Consider the following 18,975-nt stretch of genomic DNA (forward strand, 5'->3'; position numbering starts at 1 on the left):
CAATTAAACCATTGCAGAAGAAAAGGAAGCGACAAGGTGACAGAATTAAAAAAACCTTCAGTCAAACCTCACATGAACGAAAAACAAAGAAAACCAGCACATACATTTCTGTTTCTTCCATGCATTATTTAAAGAAGTCCTTCGGTGAATTAAGTCACGTGCTCCATATACTTTTATTTAAGTCTCTCCATTTAATTTTTCATTTTGTTTGTTTTTTAATTCATGCCAAATTCAAGGTAATATGTCATTATACAACACACAGTTGCATAACTAAATGGATGCCACACAAATAGAACCTGAATATAGTTTTTTTTCATATATGTATACATACATAAACACGTAGTGCACTCTTTGAATTTGCATCTGAGCGAATGAAAACAGCAGCAACAAGATGGTTATGATAATGTAATCAGCATCCTGATATTATTAGCCCAACATCTTGACTGTTCATCCGCTGTGACTACATATGAGCACCAGGCATCAGCGACGTGAGCACAGAGTCCACCTTTCTTTGTCCCTCTGTAGTCCGGCGCTCTGTCAGCTTGGAAACAGGGTACGCCCGTCAGGTGAAACAGTTTTATCCAGGATGTTGTGGTGGAGACACGTCTATTTTAAGATGCAGGCACAGCAGTCTTTGATTTCTCATTGCTTTGTCAGCCTGAGTCCCATTTGTCCACTTCATTTCCCTGCAACCAGACTTTAGCCAGGACCAGCCAAAATCCAAGCTGGTTCAGCATGAGACTTGGTCAGTCGGGTTGGTCAGGTCGGATAACGTATCATCTCAAAGGCCACTACTCTTAATCCAAAAACCTGCGCTTTCTTCCCTAATGCTGATGGATGCATTACTGTCATGGGCAGTACCTGTTGCAGCATTACAGCAGGACAAAATACCAGTGGAAAACACAGTGAGTGGTGAAGTAGTGAAATTAGAAGGAGCTACCATCTGCACGTGCTGCCGCTGCCATAGCGCTAACTAGAAATGCATGTAAAAACAGATGGATAGAAACGGTCCAACTGCTGCTGTTCGCAACAGCAACACAAACCTGACAAGCATTTTGGCTCCAAGTGTTTGTCCAAAAAGCCCAGTCAATTTAAGGGATGAATAAAAATGTTGCACACTTTAGTTGTGCCGCAGTCTGGTCAGTACTTTCTCTTGGATTTGAATCACGAACAGTAACAAGTCTCCGCTACAACAGAGAGCTGCTGACTCACAGGGCTCTTGGCTCGCTTTAGTTATACATCAAAAGCCTCTTTAAAGGCACAGAGGGACATGAAAAACCTACAGGGACATAAGTCCAGGGAATGTCTCTAATGGCCATCTGTCTGGCATCTCTGCCTCAGTCTTTCTGCAATCCAGCAGACTGCTCACCATAAACAACGTCTGACAATCCTCATATCTCGGTGATTTTAACATAAAATGAGTTCAGCAGAAAAGATATTATACAGTAACAGCCCCATCACCAGGGACAAGAACATTAATGGGGAGTTTTGGAATCTGGTGTATCGATGTGTACTTGTGATGCTCAAACACTTTCAACTAATTTCCTGAAACAAAGGCCTGGTTAGTTGTGATATTGCACAGTGCTCACATTAGACAGTGTATATACAGTGGGGCAAATAAGTATTTAGTCAACCACCAATTGTGCAAGTTCTCCTACTTGAAAAGATTAGAGAGGCCTGTAATTGTCAACATGGGTAAACCTCAACCATGAGAGACAGAATGTGGAAAAAAAAAACAGAAAATCACATTGTTTGATTTTTAAAGAATTTATTTCCAAATTAGAGTGGAAAATAAGTACTTGGTCAGCTACAAAGAAGCAAAATTTCTGGCTGTCAAAGAGGTCTAACTTCTTCTAATGAGGTCTAACGAGGCTCCACTCGTTACCTGTATTAATGGCACCTGTTTTAACTCATTATCGGTATAAAAGACACCTGTCCACAACCTCAGTCAGTCACACTCCAAACTCCACTATGGCCAAGACCAAAGAGCTGTCGAAGGACACCAGAGACAAAATTTTAGACCTGCACCAGGCTGGGAAGACTGAATCTGCAATAGGTAAAACGCTTGGTGTAAAGTAATCAACTGTGGGAGCAATTATTAGAAAATGGAAGACATACAAGACCACTGATAATCTCCCTCGATCTGGGGCTCCATGCAAGATCTCACCCCGTGGCGTCAAAATGATAAGAACGGTGAGCAAAAATCCCAGAACCACACGGGGGGACCTAGTGAATGACCTACAGAGAGCTGGGACCACAGTAACAAAGGCTACAATCAGTAACACAATGCGCCGCCAGGGACTCAAATCCTGCACTGCCAGACGTGTCCCCCTGCTGAAGCCAGTACATGTCCAGGCCCGTCTGCGGTTCGCTAGAGAGCATTTGGATGATCCAGAAGAGGACTGGGAGAATGTGTTATGGTCAGATGAAACCAAAATAGAACTTTTTGGTAGAAACACAGGTTCTCGTGTTTGGAGGAGAAAGAATACTGAATTGCATCCGAAGAACACCATACCCACTGTGAATCATGGGGGTGGAAACATCATGTTTTGGGGCTGTTTTTCTGCAAAGGGACCAGGACGACTGATCTGTGTAAAGGAAAGAATGAATGGGGCCATGTATCGAGAGATTTTGAGTGAAAATCTCCTTCCATCAGCAAGGGCATTGAAGATGAGACGTGGCTGGATCTTTCAGCATGACAATGATCCCAAACACACAGCCAGGGCGACAAAGGAGTGGCTTCGTAAGAAGCATTTCAAGGTCCTGGAGTGGCCTAGCCAGTCTCCAGATCTCAACCCCATAGAAAATCTGTGGAGGGAGTTGAAAGTCCGTGTTGCCCAACGACAGCCCCAAAACATCACTGCTCTAGAGGAGATCTGCATGGAGGAATGGGCCAAAATACCAGCAACAGTGTGTGAAAAGCTTGTGAAGAGTTACAGAAAATGTTTTGCCTCCGTTATTGGCAACAAAGGGTACATAACAAAGTATTGAGATGAACTTTTGGTATTGACCAAATACTTATTTTCCACCATGATTTGCAAATAAATTCTTTAAAAATCAAACAATGTGATTTTCTGGGTTTTTTTTTCCACATTCTGTCTCTCATGGTTGAGGTTTACCCATGTTGACAATTACAGGCCTCTCTAATCTTTTCAAGTGGGAGAAATTGCACAATTAGTGGTTGACTAAATACTTATTTGCCCCACTGTATATATATGAGTTTCCTGGGGAGGTTACGATTGCGGGTGATACTTTCGAGGCTCTTGAAACGTTAGCTGAGTTGACTGAGTAATGATAACAGAGTTGTATTCGCTCTGTAAGTTGCACACATTGATCTTCATGGATTAATCATATGCCATAGCAGTCGCTCTAATAAAGAATACTAGCATCCCGTTACCATGGAAAATACAAGTTCTTTTGAAAGGAGAATTTCTGGATTTGTAAACCTGGTCTCTATATTTGCACATTTTGGTGTGTAAAGGATTCATACTTACCAAAAGTTTTGGAATTGGTCCAGATGATCACCTCGGCAGTGACTGCAATGTAATCCTTTGGGGCAACTCCACCCTATAAAGTATGTCCACTAAAAAGTGATTTTGCCACTGTCAGGCTGTAGTACTGGTCTGCTTTAAAACTACATTTATTTAAAGCAGTATGTCTCACATTGCTTATTGGATGTATGATCAGTGTTTAAAGCGCTCAGTTCTTCTCTTAAGGCCAACTTCTGTTATATTTCCTTGCCCTGCCTGCAGTGATATACTGCCATTTTCTGTCTTTATGTGCTTAGCCTCATCAATAATTTCCCCGAGATATTTAGAAATAATATAGATGAAAGATTTTAAAATTGTGCTGCTCAGAGAGATCGAGCTGAATGTAATGAGCAATAACTTGCTGAATGTGAATCGCATCTCTGATTATATTACTTGTTTGATTGTGATGCAGATTTACCAGCCTGTACCGGCAATGAACACCAAAATGAAAACTCAGACAGACAAGATGTTGCCATCCTCTGTGGCTACTTGCATTGTTGAGGGAAATCTGAGTCTGACTGGCTTTCTGATATTGCTCAGAACAGTTTCTAAAGCTGCTGTAATATGTTTTCCAAACACATGACCGACAGTGGCTGTGTGGAGGCGGGTCTGCATGGGGAAGATGGAAATACACATATAAACACACACACACACACACACACACACACACACACACACACACACACACACACAAACATGTATACAAGGAGTTTATCTCGATGCTTTGCCAATATTGTTTCAACTGCGATGCTAATAGAGCAAACTGAGGTGAAAATTCAATTGAAATTGAAAGAGAGAGGGAGGGAGAAACAAAGAGAAGAGATGAGAAATGATAGGAGAAGAAAAACAGGGCAGAGACTGCGTTCATACAGTATCTGTCACTGTGTGTGTGTGTGTGTGTGTGTGCGCACGCGCGTGTGTGTTGCCTGCGGAACAGTTGATGGATTTGCTGCTTGACTGCTCACACAGATTGGTGCCTGCTGTGATGGCAGCCTTGAACTGAAATTACGTGTACACTCACACACACGCACACTCACACACACACACACACACACAAAAGAAGGAACTACACATAATTGCAATTTCTGTGTGTGCAAGTGCATTTGTGTGTGTTCTTAAGTTGGGACGAGCGGGTGTGTTGCCTCCAGGAGGCCATTTCAAAGCTCTATGGAGGGATGGATGAACACAAGGCCATCGAAGGCACCAGAGAGGATGAGACAATTGAACAGGTTCAAAACGCTGTGTTTATGCGTTTATTAGCAGCTTTATTATACTGAGGCGGTGAACTCGTTTTTTATTGAATCAGTAAAAGGGTGGCTGGCTTCCCCAATTATTATGCTTTTTTAAAAAATGAGACAAAAACACAACAGAGCATAGAGAGGGATTCTTTTTAACTTCACAATCTGATGTTATGTTCTGCTATTTGAGCTAGCTGGAGTTGATAATGGAATATCTTGATCTTGTCTTTGATAACAGTCTATGTAATGTATCCATAGCTCATAATCAGGTCGATAGATGAGATAATTGATTTGTCTTGTTTTGTTCCAATGGGCCGCAGTAAAAGTCCTCACCACTCCCACAGCCAGTTATCGTCGCGCTAACGAGACCAGGCCCTGATCTCAGTGAATGGGGAGAGAACCTTGAATTCACTTTAACATACTTTCAAACCTGCATGTATAGAATGAAGTCCAGTCTGATTTGAAAAATATGATGACCAGTTGCACAACACAAACATCTCTGATGGCTCAATCCAGAGTATGGTGACACCATCAGCTCATCAGCACTTGAACAAATGCAAGTTTAACATGTTATGTTTGAATAATCTCACCTGTCTTGGAAATCCTAGTGTGATTCATGTGATATCCTCCTCTTCAGTGCATACTAAAAGTCTGTCATCAGCCACAGTGAATCGGATGAAACTAGTGTGAGTCTCAACTGTGCAGTTGTGTCGGTGCAACAACAAGATTGGCTGATATCCTGGTATGGCTGTGTAAAGCAGATGCTTGGCTAAGGGAAAAGGGACTGGATATGTGTCATACAGTCGCTCTCTGTATTGTTACAGACTTTTATATCCAAACTGGTTTTCTTCTTCTGTCATTTCTGCAGCTGTGTCGAGGTGTTTTTCTTAGCAGCAAGGTCAATTGTGTCAGCTAGGGGTGCGTGTACAGATGAGGATGCAACTTCACTACAGGAAATAACAATAGTTAAGATTGATGATACCGTTCTAAATGTTATGAACTGGCAAGCGACAGAAAGGCAGGCACGCAACGATAAGCAATTTGAATGAAAAATGAGAATAAATAGAAAGAAAAATTTTAATCTGTAGTAACATGAATCAACAGATTTATTGGTTGAAAGATTTCAGAAAGTTTTTAAGTTTTCTTTTTAAGGTATATCCACATTATACAGAGAAATGACAATACCCAGGATTTCTAGCGTCCCAAAAATACCAGAAGTGAGTGCTCTTAACTTAAGAAAGAGACAGAGAGAGTCACACTTAGGGGAACAACCTCATGCTACACCATATATAGCAAAATATATTGTTGTGAAAAAACAGTTGTTCTTAGATTGTGCTGTATGACCACACACTCAATATAAACAAATTAATAACACATGTCTAGCACCTTATTTACCATTTACCAATGGCAAACATTTCAGCTCACTCACAGCTCATTCTAACTACACTGGTAGGGAAGCTGCAATCAACAAAGAAGGGGCGCAAGAGAAAAACATGCATCCCAGCAGGTGCCTAAAATTACCCTGACAGTGACTGAGTCACGTGTCAGGATGAGTCACAAAGGATGACAGAGCTTCATTTAATGATAGTGAAGGAAACGTGCTCCCTTACACATGCAAGTTTAAATCTATCAGCTGTTTGTTTCAAGTACTTTCCATCAGGATGTCCAGGAATTAGAATGGTTTTGAAACAATTGTAATATTTCATATTTGTAGCTATAAATGTTTTAACTGCAATGCTAAACACTAAAAAAATGAATGAATAAAAAAATAATAATTAAAAATATGCCATGATGTTCTAAATATACACATACATACCAAATACAACAAACTCAAAATTGAAACTTTTCATTTTGGAACATGACTCCAATACTCTCAGCGCTGTCTTCTGCATCACAGTCAAATGGTCTTCACAGTCATTCTATCACTACAGTGTATTGGAGATATAACTCAGCATTGGCCTTGGGTTTTCAAACATATGTAGTATGCAGTGAATGAATCAGATAATGCTGGAATAAGATTAGATCTGCGTAAAGTTGAATCTTGTTCTCTCAATTTGCAGATGGAATTCCTGTGTCTTTTCAGTTCTAACAGATAGAGCTAGCAGGTGGTCATTTAAAATAATAGTAAGGCAGAGAGTGGGCATCTGTGTGAGGACCCCCTGCTGAGTGGGAAACTGTGATGTAACCCTGTTAGTAGTGACAGTGGCCATGGATGTGTTTTCTCACTGAAACTATAACTGCCTTTGTTTTGTAATGTCTTTTTCTTTCTTTCTTTCTTTCTTTCTTTCTTTCTTTCTTTCTTTCTTTCTGTCTTTCTTTTCTTTCTTTTCTTTAGTGGCGCATCTGGGAGCAGCAGTGAATCAGAGAGCAGCTCAGAGTCGGACACAGACGAATCAGAGAGCAGCTCCAGTGACAGCGAGTATAATCAGGCCTCCCGCACACACACACCAGAGGTAAAATGACAAGAGTGTCTCTACGTGTGTGTGCGCGTGTGTGCGTGCGTGTGTGCGCGTGCGTGCGTGCGTGTGTGTGTGTGAATTCTCTGTAACTCTGTGCACATGACTTTATGGATGTGAAGCTGCAAAAAAAAACTTTTGTGGAAGAAATTTCATTGGATTTATGGATTACTCCCATTGTTCAATAAACAGCCAGTACAGTTTCCATACGCATATTTTTAACCCCAGCTGGGAGACATCCGATCATTACTGGAGTTATGCAAGGTTTTGTTTATGCCAGCCATCAAAATCTAATTTTGCTGGTTCCCTTTTTATATGAAAGGCAGAGGTAACATTAGCTGTTGTCATTAAGCAATCATTGAACAACTGGCAGTGAAAAACGCTGATGATGTCTCCATCTCTGACAAATGTCTCCAATTTTGTTTACATTTCATAAAGAGACAGATGCACTTTCATTGCCTCTTTTATTCTCCCTGATTCCTCACTGTTCATTTCACAGTGTGTCTGACTGCCTGTACATTAAATGGTCTCTTCCCACGGTCTCTGGGTGGTGCTCTGAAAGTCATAAAACTCCAACTGCAGAGAGCTGAATTATAACATTATTTATCACATTATTTTAATGGCTCAACGCTGCCTGGTTTCATAGGCTTACGCCATCCTACCCACTGAGAGGAAGGGAGAGACATGCAGGGAAATAGAAAGGAAATTGTTGAGCAGCATGCAGCACATACGTAGGCAGCTTTATGTGAAAACAATCTAAAATACAGGAATAAATAGAGCTACTTTCAGATCAGAACTTAAAGAAGTTCTGCAAATGATTTATGATTTAAAGACAAAATACCTTGTAAAGCTCCTTTTTGATTATAAAGCAGGTGTAGGTGCTTCATAAACACTCTGAAAGTATGAAAATGGTCCCATATTCAGAAATTCTGCCTTTACACAAGCCTTTAGTACTTCTGTAAGGTTGTGATGTCACAACTGTACAGTCGTCGACCTCAGCCCTGCAGAGCTGAAGCAGAAACATGCTGGGTGGTGCCTGCTCAGGCCTGTGACAGCTGACCAATCAGCACAGACTTAGCTATTTTAGGAGGGAATCCCCAAAGAGACAGGAGCCAAAACAGAGCGAGCATTCGGATAGAGGATGAATGGAGGTGCTGCAGTATCTGAAATGTATGTTAATCAAAGCTGTTTTCACTTTATAGCCTGAACCTCCTTCCACCAATAAGTGGCAGCTGGACAGCTGGTTGAATAAGGTCCAAGCTCAAACCAAACCCCTGGTCCCCCTACAGCAAGAGCATCATGGCACAGGTTAGTATGGACAGTTACATTTACTGTGTCGAACAGCAGCTACATTGAAAATAAATTATCTGCTTTGTATTGGAATACTTATGTTGAGATAATGGTCCTCTGCCCAGGCTCCATCACACAGGGTCCGGAGACCTTCTCTCCAGGGAGTGAAGCACCAGGAGCGGGTACGGCCGCCAAGACCAAGCCCTGCGGATCCACCAGCAACCCTGTTCCAGCTGCAACGGTGGAACACAAGGACACACGGGGAGCCTTATGGTAGGAGCTACAAGTGTATTTGTTTGGAAACTTGTAACCTCAAAAGTAATTTTACAAATTCCATCTGTTCTGCACTGACAGAAGGTTGAACAATTTGCAGGCAACAATAGGTACAAAATCTGTCTCTGACCATGAAAGAAAATAAATTGATTCTCACTCCTTGCAGCCCAGGCAGAGAGAAGGCCAAGGCCAAGCTCAGCCAGAAGGCGTCAGGGGAGGGCCAGAGGTCAAAGATGAGGCTATCGCCAGGCCTGTTGTCTGGACCAGAGGTCACGACCCCGAGGAGGAACACCACAGGGAAGAAACAGCCCAGACGGACAGACAGATCAAACAGTGTGGAGGATAATCAGAACCAGACATGGACCAGAGCAAACCAGCACAGGTAAGGACAGGAGGACAAGACAAGATTACGAAAGTCCCTGTGAGTAGGAATATTCTAAGAATTATAAGTTTGTTAGGGAGACATGTTTGAATTATTTTTGTATTCTTGGTATCACGAATATGTGGCGAGGTAAATTGGATGTAACCCAAGACAACCTTTTTGAGCAGTCTGAAGCTTTTTGGACGGGTCGTGGAGAAAATGTCTGTGTGGTCAATGTGGCATTTAGCCAGTGGCCTTATCAGTTCCTGGTCAACAATTTAGTCTTCTAGTGCTTTCAGTGTCATGGCATTTTCTTAGAGCTAATTATCTAAAATCAAATTAAATATTCAGAATTGTTTATTAGTTTCATTTAAATGTGAGGGTTTGTTTTTTTTATCAGAAAGCCACATTTCAATATAGTCTTTATTGTTATCTAGCGTGAACTTTAACAGTGCAAGATTTTAAAAAATAACTTGTAATACAGTAAATCATTAAAACAATACAGTTTAGATCCTATTCAGCCTTTTTAGTGTATTGCTTATTTATCTGCTGTATTGAAACCAATAAGATATCATGATCACAAGTAATGTCATGTTAACGTATAGCCTTGTATCAACTTATTATAGTAACACTTTATTGTGCAAATTCAAAGATTTCATGGTTAACAGGTTATAATTACCCCTAAATTACTGTTATAATTAGCTCAATTATTTTTGAAAATGACCGCAACATGATTTGATAATAATATTCTGCTATTTTTTCAACAAGCAGTTAATAGATAGCTGGAAATGACCAGCTTTTTAGTAACAGCATATTGGAGCAGAACATCAGAGTATTACTGCTAAATAATATTGGAGTGACATTAAGCTAATTCAGTTATTGTGGTAATTGGGGGGATAATAACAAAAAATATATATAATTCCAATTTTACAAGGAACTGTATATTATAACTTACCTGTCACTTGTTATTGGTATAACTACTACAATTACTTCAAAGATTACTTGTCACTTGAGGGCTCACGGGCTCCACTGGATCACTGAGCCTCTTGGCAGCCGGCCACTGAACACTGTCACTCTCACAGCTGTTGTGAAAAATGCTCAGATTGAGTGGAAGCCATCCCAAACTGGCTGCTCAGCGTGACTTTAGGCTAATTAGAAGCAAAAAACACTGACTTCCTCCCTTCTTTTCTTTATTCCATTCTCCTACAATCCCCTCTTCACTTCCCCTTTTCATTTTTAAGCTTTTCACATGCAAACAAGTTCAGCTGAATACATGCTGATTTCAATTATTTCATGCTGTCTCCTATTTTTTTTCTCATTTTAACACACATCCACCCCCTGGAGCTGGCCACTGCAAACATTATCCTCTACTGCTTGTTGATGTCAAACTGCGCCACAGTTGCAGTGCCTTGCTCATGGGTGAATCTAACACGGACTGTGACGCTCCCTCTTCTTCTGTTTTCTCCCCGCTGCAGCCCCGCAGCGAGGGAGAAGGACCTGTTGCCTCCCCCCTCCCTGGAGCACCAGAACCCCCCGAGGCCACGAAGCAAACCCCCCAGTGGGAAAACAGCCCCCAGGAAAGAACCTCGCAGTGCTACCAACTCAAACAACAACAACAACTCAGTCACTCCACCAGCGGCGCTACAGCAGACACCTGTGCCAATACCTGCTGTCAGTGTAAACCAGGTTAGTTTGTGGGGGTGGAATTTGTGTGTGTGTGTGTGTGTGTGTGTGTGTGTGTGTGTGTGTGTGTGTGTGTGTGTGTTTTGCAAGGGACGTACTGTAGAAGAGACTTTCTCCATATTTCTTCCGACTATCTTCTCAGCGATGGTCGCTCCTTATAATACTAATGTCTCAAGGTTAATCCAGATTTTTTTCTTTATCAGTGTTAGAAAGTTGGACAGGGTCCTTTTACCGATCAACATCTGGACTATGTTCAAAGACAGTTTAAAACCAAGGGCTGCACACATGTAACAGTGTCCATGTGTTCTGTTGTGATCACCTCACCCTGATTGTTCTCTGGATGATTTGTTAAAGTCATAAAATTCCACAGGACAGAAACTGTATTATTACATGACTATTAAGGCTCGACAATGACTGGTTTTATCGAAATATGGAAAGTAATAGAGAGAGGCAAAGAGACAGACTAGAATCATTGACCATCTTCTTAACCTGTAATGAGTGAACACCCTGTGGTTTTATGAAGATTGCGTAGTTTCAAGGGGAAAGAAAGAAAAAAAAGAAAGCTGACTTTATGTTATATAGATAGAATAGAACAAGAACATTACATGATGGTTACAGAAGATTCGGTTTGATTTAATAATGCAAAATTCATACTGAAATATCAGTAGGACAGAATATAAATAAGTCCACAAGATGTTGTAAAAAACGGTCTGTAAATACTGAAATACCACAGAGCCGAGAACAGTCTGTATTCATAAAAATGTTTCAAACGGTGACCTTGTATAACCTTAGAGAGAAAAAGTTGGAAATCTAGTGAAGTAAGGTTGACGTGTGAGAAAGGTTAATATCTTTGGAAGAACAAAACAAGAGAACATCAGCTCACACAACGCTCTGTTGAATTTATTCCAGGACGTGCCATGTTTTGATCCTTGCTGATCTTCATGACACCGATGCTTCGCGTCATTTTGTGTTTGCTTATTTTTTTTTATTTTTTTTTTTTGCTTTCATTCTGAAGAAAGCGAGCATGAAAAACTCAGCTGCTGAGATAAATTAGCTGACAGCTGGCAATTATACTGAAGCACTGAAAACTGCATTTTGTCATCGACAACTAGCAAACCTCAGATCATCTGCCATAGTCCAGGACAAAACCGAGAAAAGCTTAGAGCTGAGAGCCTGACCCTGACATCTGCCACCTCTTCAACCGCAGGTTCAATCAGCCCGACAGCCATTCAGAGCTTTCTCTTCTCTTCATTCTCACAATACATAAAGAGCCTACTCATCAACTCAAATGCATGTCTTTCTTTTCCCTCATCGTTTTTTTTTCTTTCTTTTTAACAATAATATGCTTTAGCAAAAAGAGCCAGTAGCCAGTTCTACATGTTTTGCCCTCATCAACCATGACAGAAAATCCCACTATACTGATGTATTGGATTTAAGTTTAAGCAATCAACATCAATTATTTTATTTTTTTTTTATTTTTTACAAACGATCTGTAATAACACATTTTGAAGTGATATAAATGTGTCTTTTCTGACACATAAAAATTTCAAAAAAGTGAAAATCATTCAGAGGACCTCCTAGGGTACCACGGACCACCTGCTGAAGAACCAGGAACAAAGATACAGGGATGTCTTACATAATCAGTTGTCAACAACCTAAAATTCCTCCATTTTGCCAAAAAATAACCTAACCTCTGCAACCTGCCCTGTGGGTGCTGTCACGACAGCTGATCTGCTGCCAGCAGACTGGCTGTGCAGAACTGCTGGCAGAACAGTTAATGTTAGCGTCAACAGTGAGAAGAGGAGAACTTTCTAGAAAACGCAGCTGAAGACTTCTGTTCAAGAAAGGACAAGAAAGTGTTGTTTTTTTTTCTTTTTCATAAAACAGAACACAGAATTTACTGAAAGTGAATTTTGCAGATGGTAACATACATTGGACTGATTCCACAAGTTGGAGAAAACTGTGGCTTTGTGTCTGCCAAGTGAGTGGGTTTAACTCAAGACTGGAAACATTAGTGGTGTTTTCTTCATCTACTTCTAGAGTTGCTTTCTCAGGTTGATTTTGCACATGCAGCGCAGCTACTGACAGCATTTTTCAAAAAACAATAATTGATCAATTCACATCTAAAATCAAGCATTCAAAATCTGAGGGACAATGTTAATTGGATGCACAACAAGATCAGAGTATGCAGCTGTACTGCGGCAAAGCTACCAAGAAAATAGACCCGGCAGACGCAGGCTGGTTCTGATTGCTGGCACATGTACTTCACACAACAATAATGTCAGGATGATGATGCACAGACAGCTATAAAACTGTTATTTATCTCAAAATGTTAGGCTGACAAATATCTAATATTTTTTATATTGTCAAAAAAAATCCTATCAAAATCCAACAATGGAAACATTCTAACAAGTATTGACTTTGTAGCTGAATGTCTTCCTCTGTGCACAAGAGCCCCAGTGTTTCACTAGCATACCAAATGTGTATTCATCCACAGCTGAAAATAGTCCCAAAAAATGACATTATTTCCTATTGTTTGATAATATACTACGCATAAATAAATGCTTTTCTTAATGACATGTTTGTAAAAGTGTACAGCATTTCTTCAGTAGGAAGCAGTGGTTTTGGGCTGAGCAGCAGAAAGGGTAGGGAGGTTCTGAAAGAGGGACCAACACGTTGTCGGTGTTGGTACTGTCAAAAGATTTCCTCCGTAATGTACAACCAAGGCTGAATATCATTGTTGCCATCGGCGAGCAGACTCTTTGTTCAAACACTTAATGATGTGATATAAAGGTACTCTTTTTTTAAACTCCATTATACCAATCATCTCATCTGAGAAAGAACTCAGATGAAATGATTGAACATAAGAAATGTGAAACACATCTTTTCATTCACATATGACAACCATCCCTGCTGCCAGCTGCCCGTATACAATTGTGACTGGTGTGCAGCATTTAACGCTAATGTATAAAATTAGACAGACAGGTTTCATTTCACTTCACAGATTGGTAGAACAAGCCCGTGCTGCATAATTTCCGTGACGTTATCACATACGGTATATCATTAACTTGACTGATTATACTTCCTGTCTACTGCAGGGTGTTTATGCAGGGGGTTAAAATGTATCAGCAGCTGGCATATAGACCAGATTTGCTCATAGAGATAGTCGAAGACAGAAATCCCCCTTTGTATCACGGTAGTAGTTCAGTAATTTGCAGAGTCAAGGGTGCAGAGAGACTACAAATTACACATGTTTTATGATTAGCAGCTACAATGATTCACACAGATTGGCACATTTGAATAATTGCATTATGTTGCAATATTCTAGGTGGTCAAATTAAAGCATTCTCAAGTACAGGATGGGGGAAAATGCAATGCAATGTCACATCTGAGTAAAAGTAAAGATATCACATTAAAACTTTCCTTAGATTTATATTATTGGGAAAATAAAAGCCTGTTTCTAATAGAAGCCTGGTTTGAATAAAAACCTGGTACTCTCAGTCAAAGCCCTTGGCACTGTAAGAGGAAGTATAGTACGAGCGATATTTTTCAGTCAACTTAAAGCTCTCCCTCCTTTGACTTCGAAACAGGACAAGAGGAAACACAGAGGTCCAAACACCAGAATCACACCCAAGTCCCGAGAATTCATCGAAACAGATTCCTCCTCCTCCTCCTCCGAATGCCAGTCGGACTCGGAGGAAGCCATCAAAACCCCTGCTCTGCCAGCTCAGACGACGCGCGCCGCAATTAACACACAGACTCTGTCCAGCACACACATACACACGCCTCTTCTCCCATGCCTCGCCTCCGTCGGCAGCATGGGAACATTTGGAGGGAAGGGACTTCGCATCAAAGACGGTAGCAATGTGACCGCTAATGGTAGCAGCAGTAGTAATGGTAGCATCAGCAGTGTAAGTAATGGCAGCAGTAGTAGCTGTAACTCCCTAAGCATTAGCAACATAAGTGGTTCATTCGGCACTTCTGTCCCTGATCCTGGAGGGTTAGGGGGACAGTGCAAAGACCTGGAGTCAATGTCGCCGCCTTCCAACATGGGACACGAGGTGCCTCTCTCCCCTCTGAGGGAATACCAAGAGATTCAGAGTTTGTGGGTTAAGATTGACCTGAGTTTGCTCAGTAGGGTGCCTGGCCAGGGTTTGGGAGAAAGATCCAGAGTTGGAATCACAGAGAGGGGTGGGAGTGAAGGGAGAGACAGAGAGAGACAGGTGGAGAGAGACAGACAGAAGCAGGAAGAGAGAGAGTGGCCGGCACTGAGAGAGAGGCAGAAGTTACCCAAAGGGGAGAAACAGGAAGAGGAAAATGAGCGATTAGTGCAGGACAGAGAGAGGCAAGGTGACAGAGAGAGATTAACAGAGAGAGAGAGGCAGATGGACAGAGAGGACAGAGAAAGATTCGGGCTTGGGGAGAGGGAGAGGACGGCGGGCAGGGACAGAGAGAAGGTTTGCCAAGGTCTGGGGGTCCTGGATAACCCCCCAGCGCAAGAGCAGAGCATTCCCAGGCCGGCCGGGAGGACGGAGAGAGGAGAGAATGGAGGCAAACACAGGAGGCAGGCAGCTGGAAACATAGTGGTCCCAACAGAGAAACACACCAGCAAGAGCAAGAGGAAACATAAGGTGCCTTTATTTACTCTTTTCTCACTGAAGCACATTTACCATCTCAGATTTTACTCACTCCCAACCTCCAAATACGTGTCCTTCCTCTCTCAAATGCTCATACTGTGCTCAGATATGGTTTGTTTTCTCTCGTCTGTACTCCAGTCTGACCACAGTGAGTCCTCAGCCAACGGCAGTAAGAAGCTGCGATTGGACAAAGACTGTCAGCTCCTCCCACCCTGCATCTCTCCAATACACAACCACAAGAACAGCTCCACTGAGTGAGTATGAACGTACTTTACACGCCCAGTACATGAGCTCCCCAGAGGCCTAAACTGAAAGAAAAGTACATGATGCAGTCATTCAAGTTTTTCATGACAGTGTATTAATGAGGTTGGAAGTGGTCGATGTGTGCATTGTGAACAATATCATATACAGAGGTTGAAATAAAAAAGTAATTAACACATTTTAAGGACCTACAGTAGTTGGGGGTCTGACATTCAGTAACATTAAAGGTACCGTGTGGAAAAAAAAAAGTTGCTGCAATACAATACAAAACATGTTATGTGTATACGCTGAGGCTAGACAAGTCCGTTCAATGTGCTTGCTTCCTCATAAAACGTTTGCAAAGCTGGGTTATATTTGAAATCTGTTCTGAGTGATAACAAAGGCAATGAAGAAAAACTTTGTTACATTTCTTGGCGGTGCAATATGTAAGAATTGAGCGCCTTGAATTCATACTCCTAACAAACAGCGGCATCGTATCACCTTTAAAACAATATTTTTTACATATTGCTCCTTTGAAGTGTGTTTATAGGTCTTGGGGAGCAGTACCGCATACATGATAAAAGCAGTATGAAGCCATTTGTGGCTGCGTGCAGTCTGATAAAATGCCTCCACTGATGTCTCTCAGTGACAAGTTGCACTGTGGGTAATGTAGGCACCACGTTTTGAGAAACAAAACATCCTATAACTTCTTTCTTTTGAAAGACTTTGCGCCTATGCTACCCACAATGCAACCCAGCCACTGTGTGAAATCACTGTAGGCGGTTCATCAGATTACATGCAGCTTTCTCAAGAGCCACAAAAAGCTTTATATACTTCTTTACTCACATGTGTACTACTCCCCAAGGCCTGTGAATACACTTTACTGCAATATTGGTGGAGTTACCCTTTAAGTAGTGTCAGTGGGAGTGTTTCCAAAACCATCTTAGTCTAAAGGGAGGAAAGGAATTCATGCTTATTGTGAATGAAGATGTAAACTACCCTCCCTCCCAGTAAAAATGACTGCATGACATGAAAAAATGTGAGCACTAAGTGAATACTGTCAGTAATAAATACTATCCCCACTCTCCCCCTCATACGCTTACTAAACACCATATCCCCATGTGACTGGGACAAACAATGGCAGAGGAGGAGCACTTTTAGGAGGGCCTGAAATTTTTAATGTGGCGATGAAGTCATTGGAGAGGCAAGTTCAATTCACGCTGTGACATAGGAATGACAAATTGTGAATTTCAGCTTTCCATGTGAATTATTAAAAACAGACTAAGCTGGCTGTCGCTATAAATAAGCCTCAACCTGACAGCTACAGAGGAAATGTTTTTATAGCATTTCAGCGTTATCAAAGAGTACACAGCAGGGAGAGGTGGGAGGGAAGGAGCGGCTGACCTGGACTTGAACCCATGACATTGTTCGGCAGACGTCTCAGTGTGTCTTTATCATCCAAGAGGCTTTTTATGGAAGCTGTAAAGCGGATGATGTGTTCATCCACCTCAGACTCAAACAGCAGTTTCTAACCAGCGACTTTTGACAGTTATTATAACCCCGTTTCAATCGGCGAGGTCATAATTTGACAAGAAATAATTAGAAAAGACATTTAATGATTTTTTTTTTTTTCACTTTTGTTAAAATTTGAGCGCACACTTGAAATATAAATTAGGGCCACAAACAGTCTTTAAGTCTCACTGAAATAACGAAAGTAATCTTGTTTTTGCTGTCTGTTGTTTTTGATAGGTCAGTAATAGTTTTCATTATTATAAGAAAGAAAGAAGTTGTCATCAGAAAACTATCAGAATTTATCCCTTTTCTCTCGGCCACTTTGATTGACTGCTACTGGCAGGCTGAGCCCAGGCAGGGGAACAGAAAACAGTACACAAACCTAATGTAGCACACATGACAGACAGACAGTGTTAGCTGTGGGACTGAAGAGGACGAAACACATAGAAGCAAACCAAAGTGACGTTTGCAGGCAGGTTTAGATGCTGTTTAATGTGCTGCACCTGACTATCGCTCGCTCACTGGCTATCCGGCGTTACTCGCAGTCTGACTAATGTGCCTGTCGGACTGAGCGTGATCTTCTTCTAGAGCTCAGTGGTGCCGTTCTCACGTTGTGTCTGAAAGGCCCTTTAAGCAGCACTTGTCCCCCCTTCGTTTGGTCACTCGTTCAGCAAGCTGAGGTGCAGGTGAGTTCATGCTGGAAGGATAATGAGCAGACTCTCAGGATAGAGATTCTAATATGGTTGTTGTTCAGAGCTCCCTGGCTCAGTGTGACCATCTGCTGAGCTCATGAATAAAACGCTGACGTTACCGCTTTGTTAAAGGATTTGATCGGCTGTACGGAAACAAGTTCTCTGTAAATGTAGATGGATGACTAATGATATGGTGACAAATTAATGCAACAGAAGGGGCCACCATCATGAAACCAGAATGTATAAACATTTTCCCCTGATTTAATTCATTTTTATTTATTTATCGACAAAGGAGAGCACAGGATGGGAGATGTTCAGAGCCAAGCCAAAAGGAAGTGTGCTGGACTTCGAAGACAATTTGCCACCGTAGCCAAACTGTGTAATTACGTCGTTCAATGCTAAGTGGCCCAAGAAAGACCTTTTTCCATCAGCTTATATTGGGAAAGAAGCTGCTGTAATTTGATGGATAAATTGACACACCGCTCACAAAATGACTTGTTTCCCTACAAGAATTTGATCAATATGGTCTGAGAACATTTGGGAAGTCTAGAAGAGCTGCACCATTACGTCATTTTAGCCCCTTTAAAGCTAGTGGACACGCTCTGTGGGCAGCACAGTGCGGAAGATCTGAGTCAGTTTATACCTGGGAAGTTTTTAGTCATGAACGGGGGCCTGACCTCAAACTCTGCATCCAAATTCTCCTCAACACATCCATGTGCAGAGCATATCTGTGTGCTGTGCTAGACAAAAAAAAAAAAAAAGCGGTTTCAGTTCAGCTGGACATTAAAGCCACAAATCTTCCCACCTGACCAAGTGACTGTTGAGTCATTGCAAATGCATTGCAGATGAATATTTGGCAGATATACTGTGGCCTTTTTGTGCTGTGAGGTTGTACATTTTCTTAACTTATTATCCCCTTTAAAAGAAGTATGAGAGCTCTCAGATGCTCTCCTGCGCACACACCGGCATCCACTGAAGGATAGACACACACAAAGGCACGCGAATTAGCGTAGTCATGCACACATCAATTATGCCGTGCACAGACACAAAAGCACACGCACAC

The 18,975-nt window shown here is 41.6% G+C and overlaps 1 protein-coding gene across 1 annotated transcript in view; it reads left to right on the forward strand.

Annotated features, from left to right (window-relative positions):
• The window catches only part of aff2 (AF4/FMR2 family, member 2), a 173,745-nt gene that overhangs the window by 133,308 nt on the left and 21,462 nt on the right, over window positions 1-18,975 (forward strand). The window contains exons 11-17 of the mRNA XM_037077694.1: window positions 7,104-7,221; window positions 8,427-8,532; window positions 8,640-8,787; window positions 8,954-9,169; window positions 10,624-10,834; window positions 14,422-15,462; window positions 15,607-15,722. Of these exons, the coding sequence (XP_036933589.1) occupies window positions 7,104-7,221; window positions 8,427-8,532; window positions 8,640-8,787; window positions 8,954-9,169; window positions 10,624-10,834; window positions 14,422-15,462; window positions 15,607-15,722 (1,956 nt within the window). The remainder of the gene's footprint in view (window positions 1-7,103; window positions 7,222-8,426; window positions 8,533-8,639; window positions 8,788-8,953; window positions 9,170-10,623; window positions 10,835-14,421; window positions 15,463-15,606; window positions 15,723-18,975) is intronic.

Source organism: Acanthopagrus latus, chromosome 18 (assembly GCF_904848185.1).
Source record: "Acanthopagrus latus isolate v.2019 chromosome 18, fAcaLat1.1, whole genome shotgun sequence".
Taxonomy (NCBI): Eukaryota; Metazoa; Chordata; class Actinopteri; order Spariformes; family Sparidae; genus Acanthopagrus; species Acanthopagrus latus.